The sequence below is a fragment of the Cyclopterus lumpus genome, chromosome 22, assembly GCF_009769545.1.
Source record: "Cyclopterus lumpus isolate fCycLum1 chromosome 22, fCycLum1.pri, whole genome shotgun sequence".
NCBI classification, from domain to species: Eukaryota; Metazoa; Chordata; class Actinopteri; order Perciformes; family Cyclopteridae; genus Cyclopterus; species Cyclopterus lumpus.
Window position 1 is genome coordinate 8,195,041 of NC_046987.1, and position 26,790 is coordinate 8,221,830.

Consider the following 26,790-nt stretch of genomic DNA (forward strand, 5'->3'; position numbering starts at 1 on the left):
TTCTGCCTTTTATTCTCACACAATCTTCAACTGACTTCTCTAAAGGAAGGAGGGAAAGAAAATGAGAGAGGTGTGTTTCAGACCGCTATGCAGAGTAGATCTGGATAGGCTGTGGGAGTAAAAGAGGGAGGGAGGGTAATAGAGAGGGAGAGGGAGAGGGAAGTTGCAGTTCTCTGTTATTGCTCTCTATAATTCCCTCTCTGACCTGAAGAACTGAAAGCAAGGACTAAGAGAGAGAGAGCAGAGCTTGGGATGGCTGTTGGCACAACTCGGTAGCCAGCACAAGCGGACACCACACGTGGAACACAAGAGCCAGAGGATATTGGAGGATACTTTAGAGCTTTTTCTGTGGGATTACCCTCGGTGTGACTACTGATTGCTCAAACCTGGGGACAACACAACAGCAGGTAAGTCAGCTCCTCCTGAGTTTATCCTAAGGCGTTCATGTTCTCCCTGCCCGAAGACAACCATGTGCTACCGGCAAAGTAGAGGTTACCAACTGTTCTGCTTTTAGACTGAAATACAGGAAACATATTACAAGTGATGCTGCTTTGCTGTCATCCATTTATGAAGCTAGTAAAGAGCCTGGGCTGATATAAATCTACTTGGCTTCACTTGAGCTGTGGTTAGAACTGTTCTGAATGAATGAAACAACTCTTCCCTGAAGAAAGTACTTAATTCAGCAATGTTAATATGGATTTCAACATATTGCATTAATTGCTCGCCCATGAGAAGACAAGTGACTACTCTTGGTGCTGGTATTGGCAATGCAGATTTGGCATTGTGACCACGCATACAGAAAAGAGAGAGTCATGAATGAAACATGTCTCAATGAATCACATCATAGATTGCTGCATGAATAAGACCATTTAGTGTGGAGGCGTTTGTGGGAAGTGAAGCCCACAAGTTCACCAGACAACAGGGGATGATATTGAGCTACTAAGAATGTAAAATAAAGAAAAGTTATCCAACTTATTTGTCTGTTCATGTTTGGGAATCTCATATAGAAATAGACACATGCCGGGGTTGTGGGTGAACAGAAGGCTCCATACCTAACGAACACCCACCCAACTAAATACACAATCTACGGGCCCCCACCACCGCTTAACATTGTGACGCTTCTGAGGCCCTTCACGAGCTGCAAGGGGATGATGTCTCTCATCGCGAATATTTATGGATGGTAATGAAGCCAAAATGAATTCCATTTCATGCACATGAAGTCATCTGCCTTTCGGAGGAGACACATGACATGGCTCCTGAGAGCCGCTGTCCATTTGACAAGGCGCACATGATCTCAGTAAAGCCAAAAAGAAACCATGAAAGTCTCGCTCTCAGCGAGGGAATCTAACGCAGGTGTGGCTAGCGCTGCTGTCAAAGATCCTTTCCGTCAGTATCCAGGGGCTCTGTACAACCTCACCCTTCCTCTCTCCCCCATGCCTCCCACCCTCTCCAGCTGATGTGGCCTCTGTGCACTCAGTGATATCACCACAGACACCAGACAAAGAGGACTAGTTGCCAGATATTACTCATTAACATTGTTGCACTCATTCCAGCTTTATCTAAGCTCATCCTCTCGAGCGCGGCTCATGTCCTGCGAAGTCCTCGAAGCTCAATCAGCCAAACGGTCCCTTGTGAAAGACAGATTTGAGGATGTTCACTGGGCGGTTGTCGGTCCCAGCTTGTAAATGAATCAGTCTTACTGTAAATTAGTAATGTGGTCACCTGTTTGAACTGAAACCAAGCTTGGGTGTTTGCCAAAGCAGCATTGATTTGAGATGCACTAAATGTGTCACTATCTTACCTCATGGCATTACTATAGCTCTATGTCACTGTGAGTGCCAGGTTAGGACATACTGTAGTTTAAATGTGAAGTGTAGCGTTAGCTTCTGCATGAGACTATGAGTAAGAAGGCCTTTTCTTTGTTGTCGCAGCATTGAGCAGTTCTCTTGTTGAACTGACTGTAGTACGCTGAGAAATGGACATTCGGGACATGTCATATTGTATTTGTCCCTGCACAAGATGAGAGGTAATGCCGTGTTTCTGCACGCGGCATGTGCAGAATGTTTTTAAATAGTTGCTTGACAATTAATGCATGGAAACTGCTTCAAAAGGAATAAAAATATAGCCTTTGAAATAATTTGAATTACAAAAATGGAGTTGTAAACACATTTTATATGAGCTGTGAGAATAGTGCATTGAAGAAGATGATTTGTGCCTTTAAAAGTTTCAAATGCATTGCTTTCATTATTCTTTGACACCTTTACGGTTTCCAGCACATTATCAACTCAGTACTCTCATTCCTTCCTTACGCTGCCTGTTTGTTTCACGTGTGTATCTGTGTGTGCATATAGGCAAAACTGTTTGAGTATATGTCTATGTGCATGACCATAAACACAATGTGTTGGGAGGTGGAGCTCATTGCTGCCAATAGTCACTGTCTTCCTCATTACGTCTGGTGGGCCTCAACAACAGCTGTCACTGACACATGCACAGCTCCAGTCGTATAAGGGCCTCTGGTCTTGAATTCCAAATATGCAGTTTAGACACATTTGGATATTTCGCAGAACAGTATAACTCATGTTCCCTTGGTTTAAAAATAAGTCCCTCTCAAAAGAAGCAACCTTCTCAAAACTAATTTGATATGTAGCTTTTAAGATGGCAACGTGTACTTGTTATTAACAGTAGATTGGTTGTTCATTGTTTTTTGACATTAGTGAAGTAATTTATGAAGTTCACCTACAGAAAGCTTGATAGTTAACTATTTTTTTACCACCTGTATCGTGCATTGCGCGCTCAACACATTACTTATGTTTGATGCAAGAGGAATATGAAATTCCATAGAAGGGAAGGACATTCCCACCAGCTCTACCCAGCCCATGCTTTTTGTCTCTCGCTCAGGTTTTTTTAGGGGAAGAGATGTCATCATGAGTCTTTCAGTGAACTGGTGTGTGTGTGTGTGTGTGTGTGTGTGTGTGTGTGTGTGTGTGTGGTGATCATGATGTCACCTAGAGTGATATCACTGATGTGTAGAGGTGGATATTTCCTGAAAGCACCAAGATAAGAATGCTGGTCCCTGTGGTTGATTGTTTTTGAGAGACCACATTACACCATAATTAGTTAGTGAGACAAAGCTCTTTACCACATTTTAATCTTAGCTTTTGTATCACTTGTAACAATGCATCACATTGTTTTTATAATCAAGGTTTTTTTTTACTTTGAAAAAAACAACAGACAAAAGAGCAGAGTCACAATACCAACACAAAACAATTAAAATGCTTGTCTACTAAACTTAAATGGGTAATGGTGGTGAAGATTTGTAATGAAACCAAGTTTAACATCATTCCAGGCACTAATTGACATGAACAGCTTACTTTAAGGCTGAACTTCCTGGCCTAGGTTCAACACAAGCTAACACACACTTATGTCAACCATATAAAGAACAACTTGCAGGTTGGAGATCCAGTAAATCAATAAGGAGGAAAATGATGTTGATACTAGATTTTATATATAAGAATATGCATATGTTCATTCATATAATAATAATAATAATAATAATAATAATGCATTCTATTTGTAAGGCACTCTTCATTCAAGAATCTCAGAGTGCCACAGAGCCAGTACATAGTTAAAACTAACTATAATAAAAAAGGAATAGTTGACACAAGTCATATAACTCAACTCAAAGTCATAAATGCCTTCCTGAATAAAAAGGTTTTTTAGGCCAGTCTTAAAAGAGTCCAGTGTCTGTGTTGCCCTTAGTTGGTCAGGGACCACAGCCTTGCCTCCAAATCAGGCTCTAAGTAAACTATATGTCTTATAATACTTTGTATATTAAGAGTATTGATACTTACTCATAAACTAATGCTTAAGTGTTTGTGTTTGTCATCACTTGAAAAGTGTATGGCCAGTAATGGCTCCTTTTACCATAGTTTTAGTCTCCACTACCTCCTGAGAAAAAACATCTTGCTAGATGTTTGTAGTTGGCTTGTTTGTCTGATAACAAGACCAAGAGTCAACAGCCCTGCTAGCAGCTCTCTGAAGCTCAATGGCGCTTTGAGCAATATGCTAAGGCAAGCGTGACAACAAGCAAGTTTTTCTTTTCAATTTCTTGGCTTTCCGTCCAATAATTGTTGAAATATTTCAGCATGGTGTACTGACCGTTCAATTGACAGGCCAGTATTGCCATCAATGGATTAATGCAACCAGCAGAACATTATGTTTTACTCACAGGAAGTAACAAAGGTTTACTTAAGTTTTTGGTTTACTACAAAAGTTTGTATTGTGATATCTTCCTCTACCAGCCACGAAGAAGACAGGATTGAGCAGTGCCCATAGTCTATATATAGAGAGATCAGTGCAAAGGTGCCAATGTGGTGCAGTCACAAAGCTTTGTCTAATGCTCTAACCTATGAACTGCACATGCAATTAATATTGCCTCTACAAGCATAACTTTGAGCAGTATTATAATATTGCCCTGAAAACAAATAGATTGTCCAATATCTTTTTGTATTCTATACAAAGGCCCAAAAAATAAGTAATGAAAAAAAACTGGATACTTTCTGGGACCACTAGCCAAGACACATCACTCAATCTGTGGAATACTGATCCAGTAGGCATTTAGACACAACCTCAGACACATGGCTGACCTCATGACATTGTAGCATATCTGAGACTGCTTCATCCATATGTTGTTGTGCTTTCTATTCATAGAACAGCTAGAACTCGATCTCTTCTTTGATCTCCATGCTGTAAAGCCGATATCCACTTGTGTCATTGGTCCAGATTCTGACCAGTCTTGTGCTTTATAAGTTGGTTTCCATTTACACAGTCTCAATAGACTGATTCCATGCTGTTGCTATGGATATTAACTTTTCCCATAATGTATATTAAATTAATGATGATAGATTGAGGTGAGTCATGTCTTCCAGCAGTATGTTGTGTGACTGCGTACAATATGCACCAAAGTTTCCCATGCACCATCAGTGTTCATAATGCATGACCCAAATTCCAGTAAATCAAAGTGAATATTTAACAAACTGCCACAAGCACATCATAAATATGTCATATCATATAAGTGACTGTTTCAAGAAATAACTGTGCTGAGCAAGTAAGGCATTAATGTGAGAACGTATATTCAGATAAGTACCTAGGTCCTCTCTGTTCGCTCATTAGTGAAACCTTAACTGCTGAAGCTCCAGTAGGCGCCAGTGAGAGGACCAGGTTAATGTGTCATCAGGAGATTGGAAACCCACCACCTATGCAGACATTTTGCTCCAGTATGGCGTTTCAATGTTAGAAGAATTGTCGCTATGATGTACTAATATGAGCCATCATTACACTAATACAATCTGTAAATGCTTGGGTTTTGTCCATGAAGGCTATTTGACAGTTCCATTTGGTGTTACTAGAATGTTTTTCCCTGAAAAGTAAAGTCTTAAGGGCATGTGTACATGTCTAAGGCGGTGTTGCAACATATGTAAAGTCTGACCCCAGAGGTCACTGGCCATTTAGGCTGGAACAAGCTGTCCATCAAAATCACCGAACAGGCTGAAGCTTTGTACCCTTGCAAGGAAGTAGTTGCTCACAACACTTTCAATATCAGATGGATTGACTTGTAGATTTGAATATCATCCACGGCTACAGTTTTGATTGAAATTCCTATAACTTGGCGGGCTGGTGTGTTTCTCCTGTCAGCGCGGAAGAGCTTCTCAAGCACACTGTATTGGATCAGTGTCCTCTGACAGAACGAGTTGCCAAATGCTCGCATGCAAAGACCATTTCCCACTCCTTTTTTAGTCACATTGGGTTTGTGGTGTGAATTTATCAAACTCACTAGAGGTATTTTTCCTATAACATGTTTTTGCATTATTTGCAGCTGCTTTCCTCATCCCTCCTCTCTGGAAAATGAATTTGGTCATTTAGTCAGACTTCATGCCTCCATCACTTTTACTATGTGTGAATATTACTGATGATGTTCAAGATAAAGTGTATTGAAAGAGAAATATTAAAGAGGTTGCTTCTTTAGGGCTTGGAATGAGGCACCGTCATGCTAGCAGTCTGCATGTCTGCTAATCTAGCTAATGCTAATGTAGTTGATATATTACAGCTCTGCTTAAATATGTACACACGAATACATGCAGGGTTAAATTAACACAAATTAACACATCTTTTGTACCATTTAAGTGTCTTCAGTACAACTAACATTTATTTATAATGTCATCTTCTGTTGATTAACCAATTAATCACTTGAGATGTCAGAAAGATAGCAATAAAAAGAGGAGTAAATCTTCACAGTTCAGAGGCTGAAACTGGAATTCTTGAGCAAATATTCATCACTGATAATGTGACGTTAATCTGACGTCACGGCTTACTTCCCAATGTAGCAGTTATTGTAGAGCACTGTATACTTCCCAGTGTTCAAAATGGAATTTCAGACCAAAGACAAAAGTACTTTAGTGAACATCAGCGGTATTCACAAACCTGCTGACCACTGACAACATTTTATAGTCCCTTTTTCACTTTGGAATGGAGGCATGTGTTCCGTTTGGGCCTATAAATACTCATATATGTGACAGCTGGACCTTCCCAAACCATGGGATAGATTTGGGACACTGCTTTAAATTTAGGCTCAGGCCTTGGCTGGTGCCTCGCTGGGTATTGGGCCACCCTTTCACATATGAAGGCACTATGGAATTGGATGCCAGGCAATCAGTGGCATTGTGCCGATGGTTTAGATGCCATGAAATATGTGTGGGCATTGTAGCGGGTTGCCTGACCGATCTCCTTTATTTTCCATAGAGACAACTGGGAATGTTGCATGTCAGACTGGAATGCAAGGCACGTGCCTTTGGAATGCCCATTTGTTGCTCTGGAGAATTCACTACAATCAAGACTGCAGTGGTGGTCAAGGTGGATCAAACAGTGAAGACATCCATGACTTAATTGTTTGAGCCACCTTGACCAGTCTTGTCATCAATAGGGCTTGTGAAAGCAAAGTAATTAGTACTATCTCCTACAGCTGTCAAGGAACTGTTTTGAGTGTGTAATATATAATTGAGATCTTTTAATGAAACTTAAAGCTGCTATAATCAATATTGTTTATGTGATAAATTGATCAGAAGTGAAAAGTGTTGCTCATAGTAACAAACACTGCCCCGAAGTGGCCAAACAAATCAATTAAGGCAGGCTTACGTAAACTACAGTTCAGATGTAGTCCGATCACCACAGGAAGCTCCGACATTGAGAGAAATATGTTTATTATTATTAGTCACATATGTTCCCTCTGGAATAAATTGAAAATGCCAATTGAGTGTTGATGTTTGTGGTTAGAGGGAGACAAAGTTCTTTGCGAATATTTTTTTGCAAGATTTTTGTGGGAATCCTCTTCACTTAACTGACCTTTAATATTATTCATATTATTATACTGGTCAGCTTAATACATTTAGACGGTGAGTTCCTTTACATTTATTGAGTTGCAATTTCACAACTGTTTGCATTCATTAAACTCTCCTCTATAACTGATACAGATACACTCCTGCTGGCTCTGTTGAACTGCAGTGACACCTCAAACCGAGGTGAGCTGTTACAGTAGCTTCTCTGCATGTTCATGGCATCAGCCCAGAAATTAAAAATAAACTAAGTGTCAACCTTTTGGTCGCCGGTTATCTGGAACTCTGCCCGAGTAATTTACAGCACTGCACATGTTTTCATGTTTTATCACAGTCCTGCCCCAGTGGAGCCAGTTGTAATGCCCTCCACCTCTGGGCTTTTCTCTGGCCATAACTCTCTGGCACTGCTTGAATGGTGGGAAGAACACTGTAAGCACTCGTGTACGCTGCTGTGCAACCACATTAGACTCAATGATAGGGAGCCCACAGCTAAAACTAATAGTTATGGACAGGAAAGAAGGCACTGCAATTAATCTCCAGTAAAGATCCAGCTCTCATTGGAGCCAATGTGCACTCACTGAACTCCCAGAGCTAAGATAAGATATGTTTGTACTTTGTTGGTTTGAACTGAGAGATGCATTTGCTGTTATCTTGCTTGCTTCCCTCTCATGTGCTTGTGTCTTTTTCCTGGAGACAGAACGGATTGGTTTCAAGCATCATTAGAATTAACTGCAGTCTTAACTTTGCTGACCACTAGATAAACCGTGTTCTTGATGTGAAACAAAACCTGAGATAGACTCGCTTTCAAACCCTTTGACATAGAAATGACTCTTCTATAAAAGCACATTCACTTGAATCACCTTTTTTTAATCTAGTTGGACTGATTAAAATGCTCATTGATGTTTTGGGCAGTTATGTGTGCGTACATACATTGTACCATATATATATATACTATATATACATATACTGTATATATACACAGTATCCATGCACAGTTGCTGTGTTTTGTGTATGCTATTGCATGTCTCCGATCCTGTGTTTAAGACAGAATGACATTTTGGTGAGCTTTCTCAGGATGTCTCAATGCATGATTCAGAGGTCAGGGTGCTATGACATCACCAGGGTTCTACGATGGGGATTTTTTGGGGCTGGGTGGTGTTTTCTGTTTGTCATTAAAAAGCTCTGTTGATGTCATATCTAAAATCAATCACAGAGTGCTTGATAAAAGTGTTGAATAACATCCACTTGAAATCCTTTCAAATGGGCACATTCGGGGGAACACAAGCTCCTGAAAGGGCTGTGGGGGTACATCCGACAAAAAAGGTTGGGAACTACTAAAAAAGTGCGCTCTGTGAGCAAAAGATACATATTCTAACTCCTCGATGCTATTCTCCTAGCTCACTGTATGTTTGAGTAATCAAGCATGCTACAAGTCACCTCAACATGTCTTGTCTTTCTAAATGATTAATGTATTAACATTTTATTTAGAGTCTGTCATCGACAGATTTAATTTCAAGATCTGGATAAAATGTTCGACTCAGACTTCAGCAAAGAAGGTCAAGACACCCAGGAGTGCCACAAATGTGCTTCCACATCATCAACAGTCAGCAGGAGACTCACACGCTTTGTGAGAGAACAGGATGTGTCAGAAATGCACGCACCGCAATACAACACAAAAACACACAAGCAGTGCTGCAGAATTGGGGATATGTATCCACATACTTATTTTATGTTACATATGGCAATGTCATCCCGTTGTAATCCCGTTTATGTGTTTATTTTGTGTACATGTTTGAGTGTTATTATTATTGAATGTTATTGAATTAAAGTGAGTTAGTAGTCAGGGCCAAAGTCATAAAACACACTTTAAATTGTGTATCAAGTATCAAGTGAAACTAAAATGACTAAAATTGGGATAAAAATACATTAATGGCATTAAGGGGAAAGTCACAAGTTGTGCCATAAAAAAACAGCACAACAACGGTGCTATTTGCTAAATAAATAAATCATGTTTCTTCTGTTGTTGGTACAGGTAGAAGATGAGGTCCAAAAGCAGTGGGGTAGAGAGCCCAGCCAATGGGGTGCTTGGGGTCCCAAAAGGGGACCATGACATCAGCCAGGAACAGGAAGAGGGTCTGCCCGTTAAGAGCCTAAAGGCCAAAGTTCAGCAGAAGGAGGATGACGATAATTTGGAGGTGGAGGTGATCTCCAACAAAGAGAAGCTCCTGTTTGATTCCCCTGAGGCTGGAGAAAAGAGAAGGGACATCATGGATCTGTCCAACGAGGATCTGCTAAAACTGCTGGGGATCATGGAAGGAGAGATTCAGGTGAGTTGGGTGTTCTCTTTGACCTTTGACCTGCTGCTATAAGTAGGGTATGTGCAATAAGGACGGAGAGAAAACAGACCCGTGAAAGGCATTGAGGATGAACACAAGGCCGGTGCACATGCTTTCATTGGATGACTTTGACTGCAATTGTATGCACAATAGCTCTATCTTGTGGTTGAAAATGGCAGTTGAAACATGCCAGAGAACATAAGCAAATGTGCTATGTGCTGAACATCGCCTATTTTTGAGAAATCTGTAAACCATGAAACAAATGCTAGAGGGGTTCAAACACTTTTGAATGTCTTAAATTGCATGTACAGTATCCGGAGACATTTGGTAAAAATGCCACATTGACAACACGTTTGAGTACGTTTTTCACACATCATTTCTCTTATTTGCATGTCTGGGACAAATAAATCTGTGTCTCTTCAAACTTCCCAACTCTTTCTCCTCACGGCCTCATATACTATATCATATGTAAATCTTTATATTTTCTTTGTGATTTCAGGCCAGAGAAGACGTTATCTGCATGCTAAAGTCCAAACAGACTGTCTCAGAGAACCTCGAATCACGTTATGGTTCTGCGGCCCCTGGCTCGGCCCTCACAGCTCTGCAGAGGGACGGCTTCATCACTGGCAGCGAGCCGCACGACCACAATGTTTACCAAAAGCCAATGGTTGAGGTCAGTTAGTCACAGCAGTTTCATGTTGAAAATCAGTTGTGTAAATATTTCATTGGCTGGTTTAATGTGACATTCCTTAACAGATTATTGCTGCAGAGGTATTGTAAATGTTACAACACAGCATATAAAGTTCATTTCCTATGTGTCCTTGGCATGCGTGTGTGTTCTTCCCTGAGTGGCTGTGATTGTGTGTCTTTGCTCCTTCTCAGCTGGAGCGTCTGCAGGAGAAGCACAAGGAGACGTACCGTAGGATGCTGGGTCAGTTGCTGCTCGCCGAGAAGTGCCACCGCCGCACCGTCCACGAGCTGGACACAGAGAAACGCAAGCACACAGACTACATGAACAAGAGCGACGACTTCACCAACCTTCTGGAGCAGGAGAGAGAAAGGTGAGGAGGAGAGGAAGGAGGGAACTGAGGCATGACATTTTGAACACATCAAATGTACTTTAAGTTCTAGACTGCTTTGAATGAGATGCAGGAAGAGTTGTTGGTTAGGGCTGTAAGCTATAACAAGCATTGTTTTATGTTTTATTCTAACGCTATCGCGCAATGGGTATATGCTATGCACAGAAAATAACACTTTTGTAATATTGCCATACATTTTCATTTTAATTACACAAGGTGGACAGGTGATAACATTGAGTTTCTATGCAGTGTAAGTGGCTATATTTGATGTCAGTAACTATTTGCTACAGTAAAACAAGCAGTATTGCATGTAGAGGATTTGTTAGCAAAAAAAGACGGTGAAAGAAGTGGGGGAGGCCTAGAATGGCGAGAGAGAGAGAGAGAGAGAGAGAGATCCAACACGGTTGTGGAAGTCTGGAACATATAACATGTGAGAGGTGAGAAAATCAAGGGGAAAAGTGCAGCGAAGGAATGCATGAACATCTGAGAATGTGTGAAAGATGGCCTCATCAGCCAAGTGAATAACCTGAGTGGCAAGAGGAGAGAAGTGGGGGCAGCTGGCTACTAAAGTGATAACCTCACATACCTTTGTTTGACAGGGAGAGGTATACGGAGAATGTGGAAGAGAGGGGGGAAGGTGAAGTGGGTGAAGGGGTCAGGCTTTTTGCTGTGGGACAGAGGGAGGTCAGGGGTAGAGAGGGGAGAAGACTAGGCCCCCGGGGGGAGGAACAGGAGGAAATACAAGGGAAGGAATAAAGGGCTTCGACAGGGGTCAAATCTTTCATGACATCATTTCTGAAATGAAGTCATCACCGGGGTTGCGACCTGGCATGAGAGGTTAGGTGTAGAGAGAACAAGGGACATACACGCTCTCCAACATCGGAGAGGAGATGGTTGCATCATGTGTGTGTGGCGGGCCCTACAGAGATCAAAAACAAGCGTGGTTGTGAGTCTACGGATGTGCACCGCAACGCGTATGAGAGAGGAGGCCCAATTAAAAATAGTTACCAATGAGAGAGTTGGATTGGCTGCTGCTTGTTTGGGGAATGCATTTTGTCACAATTGCCATAACACATACCTGTCCATTCTTACACAATAACCTTGAGCAATGGGGATGCATTAATTTTATACTGCACATAAGAATGTGCTATGCACATTAGTATTTTGCCAACAGGTATGATAGCATGTGTAAGGGGGACGGACAGAGGAAGAGTGAGAGCATCTGTTAGGTACTGTATATGCATATAGTCAGTCATCTGTAGAGAAGACTATACACCACTTATATGCTGCATTTCATGAACTGTCAAAACTTCAAACGGCGGAGGCACTGACTACCGCTCTTCCTTGAACTTTTACTGCAGGACACAGGAAACAGACCAGAGAGGTTAAATCATAGTTCTGACAGCTGAGCTGCCACCACACGCCGGACAGAGGGTGGAGAAATGAGCTGCAGACTTCGGCGTATAGCTACTCCTTTAGCTGGTTTCATGAGGCAGGGAGAGAGGGTAGCCATGAATCAAAACATTTCAATGAAGAATTTCTTCCTGGTTGTAAATCAGTGTGCACACAAGCCTAAATGAAGTTATCAAAAGGGAAGTTGGATGTTTTATGATTTCAGCCAAATTGGTTTAGGAATTTATTTTGTGTGCACTGTTCGGGGTTTTGTATCATTTTACCATCTGAACTAAATTAGTAGTGACAGTACAGATTGGCCTTTAATATAGTGAATAGAAAAATCTATAACCACGCTGTACGCAGGCCTATGTGCTGATGCCAAGCAGATTTAATGGTTCTGGGGACTATGAATGTATTTAGACATCATGGCAATCCATCCACTTCAGTCTGGCGGAAGATCAACCTACTGACATTGCCATCCCTACAGCCAAGCTGATAACATGGCTCATAAATAAAAAGCATTAAGTGTAAACATTGGGATCAGTAAGCCTAGCCTTCAGTTTGGAGCAACTGGCACAAATCACAAGTGAACCAGCACTTAACTTTCACTTGATCCTTGGTTTGCATGCAATGACCTCTCTCTTATGCCAGGTAGTTTCCAGGAGGTTCCTTGGCTCGTGCACAGGTCGACCTCTGTCACCTCATAAAGAGGGTGAAGGGGACGAGCCCCGCTCTGTCTTATATCTGTCAGAACCTGCAAAGCACAGATTTGTCTATCTGTTGCCATATAAAAGGACACAAAACTGACGTTGATTCATGGGTGAGCTAACACCAATATGCAAAACACAGACAGGCACATACTGTGTCAAAGTCCAGACTTAAAAACGCTCAAAAACATTTGTTTCTTAACACGAAACATATTATCTGCCTCGCCTACACGGATACACGCATAACTGCCATGTGTGGTATCCGTTTTGACATTCACCCTACCAGATGAGATGGAAACATGTCATCATCTCGTCTTCATCTATGTGATCTGCTCTCGCCATCTGAGTGAGAGTGAAGAGAGAAAAGTCAAAGGTCTTGTGCCAAACACCTGCAGGAATGCAGAGGATGGGCACAGGAGGAGCAGTTTCTCACTGGTAGCCGTCAGCTATTAACACCCTGTGAGACAAGAGAGGAATTTATATGTCAAGAAGTTAAAATATTTAAGTGGCGTGACGGTATGTGTAATGATTAAACGGCTCGCATTTAAAGTCACGCACACGCAAGCCTGAAACTGAAAACTAAAATGATCCTCGTCATTTGAAAGCCTTACGACAAAGACATATTGTTCCACCATCTGTCATCAGATCGTGTACCTTTTGTATTTGTCTTTAAATAGTTTGAGGTCCACTTTATATCTGATTCCTCTTTTAACACCACATTAGGCTTGTGTTCTGTACACTATCACTGACGCTCTTGCCTAACACAAAATGCTTTTTCTCTGTCAAGAGAGGTCATTACTGTACAACACAGTGTTTTGACAGCTTTTTGGCAGTTTGTCGACTTCAATCCTCGGCCTCCCGCCACAGAGGGGCTGCAGCGCCTCTGAGGAAATTTCCCAGGAAACATGGGATGAGATGTTGTTCCATGAGGAAAAAAATGGTCTCTCGTGGACGCTGGATTATGGATTGCACCTGTGTATTTGCTTAAGAAATGTTTTTATTTCTTGCACACACACTTTAGTTGCCTAAGAAGTTACATCTTCATTCAAACAACTTTCTTAAACCTATAATATCTTAGGAGGACTGGATATTCTCCACACAGCCAATTTAACCAGAGTTATTTCTTCCTTAGAGACAGAGTCACTGACTACTCCAGTCAAATACCACTGACATCATGGCTTTGACCTTGGCATGAAATAAATTCTCGAGTGCCAATTTTCAATGACATCTGACTGTTAACGTATGCATTTTAAGAGCTGCACTCTAAAATCTGGATGGCTCCTTGGTACTCCAGACACTGATTCCACTTGGCAAAGAAGACTGCTCGTGATATAAATCAATGTCGATGTTTACTGTAACTTACAAACTGTCAAACTGAAATAATTTGTCGAGATGTTGGGTTGTGGATACCATAGTTTGTTATAATATTAATGTTGTTCTATACAGTTCCATGCAAAACTCAGGGCATAGCCCTTTGTAAACCCATTGCTATGGTTACATATCCTCATCCCAAATCTTCTTCACCTCAAGGGAGACATCCAACTCAGCCAAATCTGCTTTCCTCATCACATGTAGACTGAGCAAGGAACCCGGTTCAAGTTCAGTTTCCCCTCGAGTGGAACTACAGCAGACTTTCTCTACTGACTCCTGTATGAGTGAGATTATGGCTTCCGGTCTGCAAATGCAATATCCTTTTTTTTTTTTTTAAATGGAAATATATTTAATTTGCCGCAAACACACAGTGAACTTGATTTTGTCTGAGACAATGTGACTATTTCTTCATTCCTTTCTACCCAGAAAGCCTACAATGGTATTACAAACTCCCTATAGTTGTTTTCTCCCAAAACATTCCATGCTTTTTTAAAGCATGAAAATTGGGGTGAGTTTTGCAAAGCACTCCTCCTGTGGCAAGGGTCCCACCCCTTTCACAGTGTCCAAAGTGGTTCAGCACACACACTCTCATACACACATCACTGCCTTATATGGATAAGGTGACATCACTCACTAGAGGTCCGATGGTGCTCAACTGTATTTATGCACCTTTGTGTTCATTGTCGTGATAACATGCCTGGAATGTGACGGTAGAGGATTTGTGGAAAAGGAGGCCCCAGCTACTTCTTATGCGTTCTCAGTGGATTTTGTATATTGGCAAACATTTTCATTTGTTGACTGTATAGCATCCATAGTGGGTAAGTTTAAAATGAGGTTGTTGTAAAGTTTCTTAGGTATTGTAACTGTCTCCACAGTCATGAATATTGAACATTTAGAGCTTGTTTTAGCTTTAGTTGCACCCTTTATTTTGATTGTTGTGCAGGTGCCTAGATTCATTTGGTTTATTTTGCAATGCAAAAATGGGCAGGTTGAATATTGGATGTCTCTGGGAGTGTAAAAGGAAAATATGCAGCTTTGCATTCAATCTGCTTTGCATGGATTTAGTTGGAGCCCGAGATGAGAATGGGCATGAGCAGCATAGGAAGAAGCTGAGAGAAAGGAACACACCTTGGTGAGTGGGTGAAGCTTTAACTAATAGTTTGTGTTTTTCTATCCCAACAACAGGGATGGAAATAGCAGGAGTATTTGGGAGTTTTAGTGTTAATATTAGTCAGTTTTTCACTGCATATTAGCATGGCATGTATTATATTTATTTTATGCACAATGTACTCTGATATATGTATATATATATATATATATATATATATATATTTTATGCACAATGTACTCTGATATATATATATATATATATGTGTTGGTTTTGTGCAGTGAAATTGTCAATTATTGGATTTCTGTGAGTGATATTTTAAATGTGTTTAATTAGAAAAAAATGTATCTTGGGTGTGTGTGGTTTTAGCTTATAATTACTAAAAAGAGAGAGATCACTTTGACACCCAAACCAGTCTTGTAAAATACATGTAAAGAATTGTAATGATCACTCTGGCATTGACACATTACATTGGATAAAACATAGCATCCTGTAATACATGTTATTCATATTTCTATGACACAATGGCACACACAGTTAGTGGCTTATACATCAACAGAACACCAAATTAATGCTTTGCTTTTGTTTGTTTCTTGTTTTAGACTAAAGAGGCTGCTTGAGAATGAGAAATCCTATCAGGTAAGAAAGGAGAAGGAGCACTCTAAACGTCTGGCCAAGGTGCGAGAGGAGCTGGTCAAGCTGAAGTCCTTTACACTGATGTTAGTCAATGAGCGTCAGCAGCACCTAGAACAAATGGACCAACAGAGCCAGCGGACCCAGGAACTCAGCCAGCAGCTCCAGCAGTGGGAGCAGTCACTGAGTGAAGCCCGGGAGCGTGCTCAGGAGGATGGCCACAGGGTGCTGAGTCTGGAGGCAGAGCTTAAAGAGAAATCTGCCATACTCACCCAACAACATGAGGAGATGAGTGCTGAGCTGGCATCTCAGGAGATCCACAACCGTCAACTCAATGGCAATCTTCTTGAGCTTACGCATAAAGTGGAGGAGCTAGAGGAGAGCAACATGGCCTTGAGGAAATCTGAGGAAGAGTTGCAGGAGCTGAGGGAGAAGATTGGCAAAGGGGAGTCTGGTAACTCCAACTTGATAACTGAGTTGGAGAATTTGCGGAAACATGTCCTGGAAATGGAGGGAAAGGATGAGGAGATTACCAAGACTGAAAATCAGTGTAAGGAGCTACGCAAGAGGCTACAAGAAGAGGATAGTAAGAGCAAAGACCTCACGCTGGAAGTGGAGAAGCTCCAAAAAAGAATGATGGAGTTCGAGAAACTTGAGGGTACCTTCAGCATAAGCAAGGCTGAATGTGCACAGTTACACACTGCTCTTGAGACAGAGAAGGGCCTCACCAAAGAACTCTCAGATGAGGTTGTAGCTCTCAGGATCCGTATGAAAGAGGTTGAGTCCACTGAACTTAAGTTAGAAAAGTCAGAGCTGAGCCTTAAGGATGACTTGAGTAAGCTGAAATCATTGACTGTTGCTTTGATGGAAGAACGAAAGACCCTGATGGAAAGATTGAAGTCAGATGAGAAGAAAAAGGAGGATTTGAGTAAGATGGTCAAAGTTGAGCAGGGTAAAGTTATGGACGTGACTGAAAAATTGATAGAAGAAAGCAAAAAGCTCTTGAAGATGAAATCAGAGATGGAAAACAAAGTAGAGACTCTAAACATAGAAATGGGCGAGCTTGGCACTAAGTTGACTTATGAAATTGATAAAACTAAGGATCTTAGTTATACGGTTTGTCAAATGAAAAAAAGATTAGATGGCTTCGAGCAAACAGAAAAGCTATCAGTGAAGAATTCAGAGAAATGTGAACTGGGAAGAATGTCTGACCCTGTCAAAAGAGAAGACAACAAAGTTAAGGAGCTGACATTTGAAATTGAACGCCTGAAAAATCGTCTCAAACTACTTGAAGTAGTTGAGGGAGATCTGATCAAGACAGAGGATCAGTACGACATGTTGGAGAAAAGGTTCATGACCGAACAAGACAAAGCCAACAATCTTTCCCAACAGGTGGAGGAAATGAGGGATCAGATAGCACGAAACAAAGCAATCGAAAAAGGGGAGGAGGAAAGCCAGGAAGTAGACCTCCGCCAACAATGCAAGAAAGAGGAGGCCAAAACCAGGGAACTGCAGGCGGACGTCGTGGCCCTCAAGGAGAAGATCCATGAACTGATGCACAAAGAAGACCAACTTTCTCAGCTCCAAGTGGATTACTCTGTCCTGCAGCAGAGGTTATTGGAAGAGGAGGAGAGAGCCAAGAACATGGGCACTGAAGTTTTCCATCTCACCAAAGAATTGGAGATAGCAAAGCGCCATAGTCGAGCGCTAAGGCCGAGTTTGAATGGGAGGAGAATGGTGGACGTTGCTGTGACATCCACTGGAGTACAGACAGAGGCACCGTCAACTGGACCAGCAGAGGAGGATACCCCAGCTGTGTTTATCAGGAAATCTTTTCAAGAAGAGAATCACATCATGAACAACCTCAGACAGAAGTGCACAAAGAAGCCAACAGAAAAGAGTGGTGTTGAGCGTTGCCCTTCATCTGGCAGTGACCTCGGCGTGAAGAAATCCTGGATTCCCTGGATGAGGAAAAAGGAAAACACCCCTCAAGAGACCAACTTGGGGAAGCATCTGCAAATTAATGGGGATCCTTTGACTTCTGAACTGACAATGTCTCAAAAGCAAGGGCAGCCTTTACACATTCGGGTAACACCAGACCACCAAAACAACATGGCTACTCTTGAGATTAGAAGCCCCACTGCGGAGGACGCTTTCTCTACCTCAGCTCCCCTCAGCCCCAACCCATCTCAACCTAAATCCAGAATCACAATCATTCCCACCTACTCTGCTCCAACCCACAAGAGAAAGTCCACCACTGGACTTCCAGGCCTTGAAAGAGCCAAGTCTCCAGTCACCATTACAACAATATCCAGAGCCAAGTCTCCAGAAAGCAGCCAAGCACCCTCTTCTGCCTCAGGAATGCCCTTGTCCCCTGTCTCTATTATGACAGTGAGCACGGCTATAGTGCCGGATGCGTCTTCCTCCCCAGAACCCCAGGAGATGACCATGGGCCGAGCTGTGTTCAAGGTTACCCCCGAGAAGCAGATGGTCCCAATGCCTATACGGAAGGGTCACACCAACACTAGCTACATCACAACCACTGACGATAACAAGATCCATATTCATCTAGGCAGCAGCATGAACCCAAAGATGGTAGTCAGGCCGGTGGCTGCTGCAACAGAGACCAAGGAAATTACCTTATCAACTGGGACAGTTTTACGCTCCCCCCGCCATATCACCACCACAACTACCAGGAGCACTCAGAGCAAAGTGATGAGCACTATCACAATTTCCCCTGTTGCATCCAACACTTCCAGACCAACACAAAGCATGGTAGGTTTTGCTTAAAGGTTCCGTTCATCTAGATTATGGAATAACATGTTTGCCTATGTATAGCTTTAAGTTTGAACATTCTTTGAGATACGTGCCCAACAGCAATTTACTCAGTTCATTGGAAGTACTTGCTACCAAAGAAATCGGTGAAAAGTAGATACAGTAAAAAAATTAATAAAGATTTAAATTATATCTACTTCCATTGAAGTGATTTTAAAGCACAGCTGAACAGGTTATATCTAGTTTATTTGTTTAATCCTTACAGAAAACAATGTGTTAAAGTGAAAATGTGTTATATGGTCTGATATTTACCAGGATACATTGACTACAATGTTCGTGTAAAATTTCAAAATTGTTGTATTTGCAGGTTTTTGTACAGATTCAAAAGAAAATTACCAAAATGTCAGACTATTTCTGATATTTCTTCTTGTTCACATATTCTACATATATTAAAAGTGACGTTTATGGGGTACATTCTTTTACTCACAGCTTTATCTCTAAAAATGGGAGTTAAAGCAACACTGTTAGTGTTGTATTGGACCTTACAATATGCTCTTTGTGGATCGGATAGCGTGACAAAAATGGTCCTATGCCAGGCCTGAGTACAGCAGAGCTAATGATGTGGCATTTTGCCACTCTGCTAGAGCCATGCTGTAATTTATAGTTGTTACACAGTGTTTATGTAAACAAACAGCCTGGCAGGGCTCAGTGCCCTCTGGCTGACACAGAACAGCCTTGTACCAGTAACAACACATTGAAACCTAGCCTGGACAAGTGCTCACCCACTGGGATTGAAGTGAAGGAATGAATACATGTTTGCATTTTTTATTCACACAGCTCCTATAGCACATATGATCAGTTACACTTTTTAGAAATTCAGAGTAATTTCTTATAATGGGTTTTTGCCTCTTTTCAATGATTTACTCTTTGGGTTTCCCTCAAGTGCTCCACTGTCTGTATTCTACTGCCTGCGTAATTGTACTCTCTCTATTGTCAACAGACTGGGCACGATGCCCAGCCACCTCGCACAGGGCTCACCCGCATCCCAATGTCCAAGAGCCTGAAGACGGGGAAGGCTGTGCTGGGATCCCTGGGGATCTCGGGTGGAGTGAAACTCGACTCACGAGCTGAAAGTCAGTCTATGAGGATAGAAGTTAAGAAATCCATTGTAAATAGCAACACTTTACAAAATGGAGGAAAAGCCTAAATGACATAATAGTACCAACAAAATACTCAAACATATTTAAAAATGGTGCTTCAGAAAAAATATTTAAAAAGCTCTGATCTCCCTATACAACTCAGCTAGACATTACAAGGCACATATAAAAATTTTTGTAATTAAATAAGCCATTTCTAATTGTTGTGAAGTCTTTTTTACTTGTCTATCTCATATCAATGTCTGCCATTTAAATGGAAACCTATTCTCTGAATTTACAGTGTGTATTGTGATGGACATTTGGGTTAAATATTGTATCTGACCGTGCTGCTACTAACTGCTTCTTACTTTGAATGGTTGTCTCACACTTGTGTTGATAATATTTGAAAAGGACACATTATAAGTCAAAATACTTGTCATTGTGTAAATTATGTTTATTTTTTTCTGTTACGAATTTGTACTGCAAAGTGTTTTGAATAAAAGTTTTTGAAAAAGTTAGCGTGCTTATTTGTGTAATCAAATAAGAAACACAAATATTCAGCAAAGACAGAGAGGGATAGTGCTAGATATGTGTCATGTGATAATGTTTCATCTATGTAGTCATAAGTCAGGCTTTTAAAACACAGTACCCTTTGAATCCTCTAGGCAGGGCCTACATCCACATGCTACACTGGACCAAAGAAATTGACCCAGTTTTTCGCAATGTGTTATTTCCAATGCATTGAAGCAAAAGCTCCATGTAGCTCACTAATGTATATTTGTGATATTTAGAAAATGTCCACATAGTTTGAGATAAAGTGAAAATAGTATGCTTGTATAAGGAAGCAAAGAGAGGACACAATAATTTTAGAATGATGTATTTATAAAGCACATTTAAACCATGTGTTACAGGGAACCATAGTTACAACTGTAACAGACTAAATTAAAACAGTTTTATTATTATTTTGATAATTAAGGTGAATCAAATGTATTTTTTTAATTTTTTTTAAACATAATGTGACATTCCACTCTTTGACTAAACCAGAGGGCAATTTCAAGTGAAATGAAACAATACATATATATATATATATATATATATATATATATATATTTCTTGGAATATATGACAAAGCAATGGTCTGGTCAATTCCATTTGTGATCATTTGCTATATCCTTGGTAGCTGAACATCTGCATTTCTTCATCTTAAATGTTGCAATAATATTACATTTTGCATAATGAATACTTGTATTTATGGGCAGATGGTTCTCAAATAATTATTTGTATAAAATAATGTCCAACTGGATTTTAAATTGCTTATAAAAATTGTAAAAAATCGTGTCGCCTAATTAGCTTCCAAAGCAGGAATTCAATTTTAAAACAGAAGTGCATCAGAAGTGTGTGACAGCATTCAACATGAGAAAGGGGCGTATTTGTTTTCGGCCGTGACGCGGGCGCCACATTTCATCATCCTATTGGCTCGGGGTGCTTCCGGCTTCTTCCTCTTAGACGAGATTAACAGGACGGACCAAATCAATACCACAATGAGTAGCTAAATATTTGGATTAGACAGCCGGTAAACGTACCTCTTTAGACAGTTTTACCCTGCGCCTCGACGTGTGGCATCGCGTTAACCGTGTGGGATTAACCGGGAACTACCGGCCGCCAACTAATTCGCAGTCGCCTATTTTGTCCAGAAGCGGATCGCAGCCATGATGGCGTCAAGCTACAACGCGAAGGAAGAGGACGGGCACCACTCGGGTGCCTCGAATAACGGCGGCGCGGGGGTCGTGAAAAGCAAAAAGCCGGACAACACCGCGTTCAAACAGCAGAGACTCCCGGCCTGGCAGCCCATCCTGACCGCGGGCACCGTGCTGCCGGCTTTCTTCGTTATCGGTCTTATCTTCATACCCATCGGCATCGGCCTGTACGTCACTTCAAACAACATCAAAGAGTACGAGGTACAGTAACAGTCATGTCTGTCTTTAACCAGCTCGTCCACACAGTACGTTTAACGGTTTATTTCTTCCCTCGTCTATTTCCTGACATGACCTGTTGTTTTACGACAAGAAAGAGCACAAATAACAACTTTGTTATACTTTTTTTATTTTTGTTTATTGATTTAAGTAACCGATCAATATAAAACAATGCTTGCATTTCTGAGCCTTTTGTCATATTGAGATTACAGTATATTATCAGTTGTCGGTTTAGTTAGCTAGGTTAGCTAGTTAGGTTAGCTGGCAGCCAAGTTGACTAACGTTAGTTAAAACTAATGCAGTCTTATTGCAACATCCCTGTAATCAATAACAGGTTGTCATGTTCAGTTATGGGGATGCAGTTAACGTCTGTGGTGCTGTTGAGTTGTATTGCATTGTACTAAGAAATGAGTCTGCTATTATGTCCACACATTTCTATCAAAACTTTAGAAACACCTCTTGGTATATTGCACCCGATTGTTTAAATGAGCTTAGACTATAATCAAACATTAAAACACAACGATTTAAAAACACACTAAAGTCTCCAAAATAACTTATAATCTGAATCAGCACCTCTTAACAACAGTTTCAATAAAAACTGAATATTGTGAATATACTGTCTTCTCAGTCTATACAGATATGAAACCGTATGCATCTATTTTCGGCTACTCCTATATGTTTTTTTTTTTTTTAAGTAATCATCGCCTCCTTTTCAGATTGATTACACTGGTGCAGACATTAACGATGCATGCTACAACTGTGCCAAGAACTTCAGCTGGAACAGCACAACACCATGTCTCTGCTCTGTGCCCTTCACATTGGAGCAGCCATTTGAGGTGAGCGCCGGCTTCCAGTATGCAGACCCCATGAATAATACATGCCCTCAGCTTCAGAAATGATAAGTGTTGCTTGAAGTAAAAGACAAGATAGAAACTGCCCTCCTGACACTGAATGTCCATTAAGATCTATTTTAAGTCCAAAGAATGGCACCGTCAAGGTTGTTTTGTGAGCCGTCATTATCATTGATCATTGAGCATTGGAGTCTAAAAATATGCAGGCTGGAAACTTCCAGAAGGTTTATATTGATTACTTATAAAAGCTCTCAGCCATTGGCTTTTTCATCACAACAGTTTCCAGATCAGACAAACCAGCGCCACTAAGACGCAACTAAAATCAAGTGTGTGGGGGGGAATTAGATTAATCTCATCTGAGAACATAAAGAATCCTAAATTTGAGAGAAGCAAACCTTTTGTTGTAACTAGCTTAGATCCAAATAATCACCAAGTGCCACCTTACTAAAGTAATTAGGCTTTAGTAGTAGGCTTTACTGATACTGTCTATAACACAATCTCCTCCCTCCTGCAGAGCAACGTCTTCATGTACTACGGCTTATCCAACTTCTATCAGAACCACAGACGCTATGTGAAGTCCAGGGATGACAGCCAACTGAATGGTGACCGGTCTGCTTTAAAGGTATAATCTCGAAAGTGTTGTCCCATTTTTTTTATTTCAACAACTGCCTTTTGCCTCCGTTTAACACCGCCTCCTTTTTACAGAACCCCAGCAAGGAATGCGAACCGTATCGCACAAGTGAAGGAAAGCCCATCGCTCCATGTGGGGCCATAGCTAACAGCCTTTTCAATGGTAAGTAAGAGCAGTGAACAACTTCACTTTTCTTTACCTGGCAGTGTTGGCATTAGTGCTACTTATGTGGTCAACTAAAGTGTCATCTGACCATCAATACTCCTCACAGCTCCGTACAGAACAAAATTCTGGCATCAGTTTGCAGTTTAGCTCATTAGCCGCTCTCACTCGAATGAACAATAATGAATAAAACGTGTGTTTGTTTCAGACACTCTGGAGCTGTATCATATTGATTCCAATGGCACCAGAAATGCAATTCCTCTGGTAAAGAAGGGAATCGCGTGGTGGACAGACAAACATGTTAAGTTCAGGAACCCCGGTGGAAACAGCAACCTCACTGTAGCCTTCCAAGGTAATTAAATCAAACTGTGTGCAAGATATTTTTGGACCCATTAAACACTGAACTTCTTCTGACTTGCTTGGTTGTGTCTTGTTCTTTTTCAGACACATCCAAGCCGGTGAACTGGAGGAAGCCAGTGTTCGATTTGGACCCGTCAGATCCTGAGAACAACGGCTTCATCAATGAGGACTTCATTGTGTGGATGCGCACCGCTGCGTTGCCCACCTTTCGCAAGCTCTATCGCATCATCCAGAAGAAGCCGAGCACGACCCCGACTCTCCCCAGTGGCAAATACGTCTTGGAAATCACTTACAGTATCCTTTTAAATCATAGAAAGAAAAGAAAAAAGAAATGTACATTTTACTGATCCCACAGTGAGGAAATTCTTCTCTGCATTCGAACCATCCTTAGTTATTAAGGAGCAGTGGGCTGCAGTGAAGCGCTCGGGAGCAACTCAGCAGCAAATCAGTGTCTTGCTCAAGGACACTTCGACATGCATAATGGGGAGAGCGGGGATCGAACCGGGTATCTTGTGGTTGCGGGACGACCACTCTCCCCCATGAGCTTCAGTCAACCCCAAACATAGCCAGACACTCCACAGCACAATCAGAACTAGAACTAGCTCGTGGCGTTTTGTTATTTAGAAACACCCTAAACTTTGATCACATTGAATCACATTGAGTCTCAGTAAATTCACAAATTCCTAATTTGGTGAATAGCAAAACACCTAAACAACAACAAGTAAATGTTTGAACAAATTGAATTTAGCTTGATGTCAGCTTGCAGTCAACACTGCTGTTTACAGTTATGTGTGTTTATTGTCCATGCCAGGTCCTTTATGAAGGAACTGAGTTATCTTAACTAATCTGATTACAGAAACAGGTCATTTAAGAAGAGGGGGATCTAGGTTTTACTCAGCACAGTTATCCAGATATCTCAGTATACCAGCTTCTGGAAAGAAACCATTGGTGTAGATACTCGCACCTCATGTGCAGACTAATCCTGCAAGTACCTAAAACATTAAGTAAACATAGTTATACTAAAACTAGTGTAACTTTATGGATCTAAGCTGGAAATGTGGGACCCACATTTAGTCATGTGGCATTGGTGACCTTTTAAATACAAAGAGATTACTTAACCAATGATTGCTTATTGACTTCACAAGATTCATATAGTGTTATGATATGGTCATCATTTTACATTACATTACATGTCATTTAGCTGATGCTTTTATCCAAAGCGACTTACAAATTGTGTCCACTTGAATGGTTCTGTGCAAGCTGTGATTAAAAAACTATTGACGCCAGAAGCTCCAGACATTTCTCCTTTAACCATGTGATCATCAGATTATCCTGTGCGCAGCTTTGATGGTCGCAAGCGGATGATCTTGAGCACCATCTCCTGGATGGGTGGGAAGAACCCGTTCCTTGGCATTGCCTACATCACTGTGGGCTCCATCTGCTTCTTCCTGGGTGTGGTTCTGCTCATCATCCACCATAAATATGACACCCGCAACAACAGTGCAGATATTCCAAGCTAAACTGTCCTTGTACCACGTTTCCCTGTCTACGCATGCATGGTTGTTCTGGACTGATTGTTGACTTTAGTGTGAATACACTGGTTTCTGTTATTGTCGTGCGTTTGTGTAAAGACGGCATTGTCTTAAGTGTCTCATCAAAAGCTGTGATTTTTGTGAAGGGCAACTAAGGCAAAAGCAGGATGATAGAGTATGTCTCTGTACATATAGCTTCAAATTAGCTACTGGAATGTAATTTCCTGTAAATGTATTTATCTTCTATTTATCTATACACCATCAATGTATGTGTTTTATTTTAGCAAGGCTTTGCGAATGGCTCCTTTGCTGAAGGATGTATGTATTTTTAATGCAACTTTGGTCCATTTTATGTACTGTAATATGTCCTGCTGATGAATGTATCATTATATTTAATTGACATACCTCTGGTTTTTGAGATTACCTTGAATATAGGATGGTAAAGTCATTGCTTGTGTGCCGTTGATCACGGTAAGCAAGCACTGATATTTAACATGAAGTATTTTATAAGTAGTGGCCGTTTACCCTCTGCCGTGACTGGTTGTATAAAGAGACTATACTAGTCGTTAATCTGATGCTTGTTAATGATGGAAACATGATCTCACACCACCATATCAAGTGCCCTCAATGTTCGTAAGGCTTCGGGCATTGTCTTAATCAGGTTAGAACACAACAATGATTTAGTTTTTACAATTTTGGCCTAGATTATCTTGCGTTCTTCAATGTTGAACAAATCATATGCACTTTAAAGTGTCACATTTGTTAGTTTGTTACTTTACTTAATCTTCTGTTATATTATTGCATTCTTGATTTATTAAATACACTTTGGAAGCCCATTTCTGCCAGTAAAAGAAAAAAATAAGATAAAAGTTTAGCTGTGATAATAAAAATATTCCCATCATAATTATGAGATAGGAAATCGAAATTCTGAGATACTTGACCGTAACAGTCAGAAGCAGCTCTTTGACATCGAAAGGAATTGGGAGTACATTGAAGACTACTTTAAACGTGGCTTTACAACAGATGAAATACTTAATTTGCTTGCTAATTCACATGGGCTTGTATTAAGCAAACGTACCCTAGAAAGGATTTTAAGCAAGAAGTAGCATTGATGACTGTGACCAGCTTAAGCTATTTAGAATTGCAATCAGTGGATGCATTGATGGATTTTCCAGAAAGATGGCTTGAAGCTTACAAAACAAAGAATGATCCACAGATCATGGCTGGCTACTTTATGGATGCTGCTCAATGCTGGGGGATGACCTGTCAGACTCCGACTTTTTGTTTTGGGGTTCTTCAACCACATTTTGATAGCTGTGAAATATTATTGCAACGTATGGTAAAATTACATTT

At 40.9% G+C, this 26,790-nt stretch overlaps 2 protein-coding genes across 3 annotated transcripts; both read left to right on the forward strand.

Annotated features, from left to right (window-relative positions):
* The first annotated feature begins 213 nt into the window (after positions 1 to 213).
* On the forward strand, positions 214 to 20,336 carry LOC117751440 (filamin-A-interacting protein 1-like). Its single transcript, XM_034563299.1, has 6 exons — positions 214 to 407; positions 9,421 to 9,715; positions 10,224 to 10,397; positions 10,607 to 10,785; positions 15,987 to 18,792; positions 19,793 to 20,336. Exons 2-6 carry the CDS (start codon positions 9,428 to 9,430, stop codon positions 19,997 to 19,999), a joined length of 3,654 nt encoding a protein of 1,217 aa, XP_034419190.1. The 5' UTR covers positions 214 to 407; positions 9,421 to 9,427; the 3' UTR covers positions 20,000 to 20,336.
* A 1,057-nt stretch (positions 20,337 to 21,393) lies between these two features.
* Positions 21,394 to 26,273, forward strand: LOC117751441 (cell cycle control protein 50A-like). 2 transcript variants are annotated; one of them, XM_034563300.1, is made up of 7 exons: positions 21,394 to 21,886; positions 22,618 to 22,737; positions 23,267 to 23,374; positions 23,458 to 23,545; positions 23,754 to 23,897; positions 23,990 to 24,199; positions 25,232 to 26,273. In XM_034563300.1, the coding sequence occupies exons 1-7, from the start codon at positions 21,638 to 21,640 to the stop codon at positions 25,423 to 25,425; spliced, it is 1,113 nt and encodes a 370-aa protein (XP_034419191.1). In that variant the 5' UTR covers positions 21,394 to 21,637; the 3' UTR covers positions 25,426 to 26,273. The 2 variants fall into 2 exon arrangements, with proteins under 2 accessions (XP_034419191.1, XP_034419192.1); XM_034563301.1 differs by lacking the exon at positions 25,232 to 26,273 and adding an exon at positions 24,305 to 25,213.
* Positions 26,274 to 26,790: the final 517 nt, after the last annotated feature.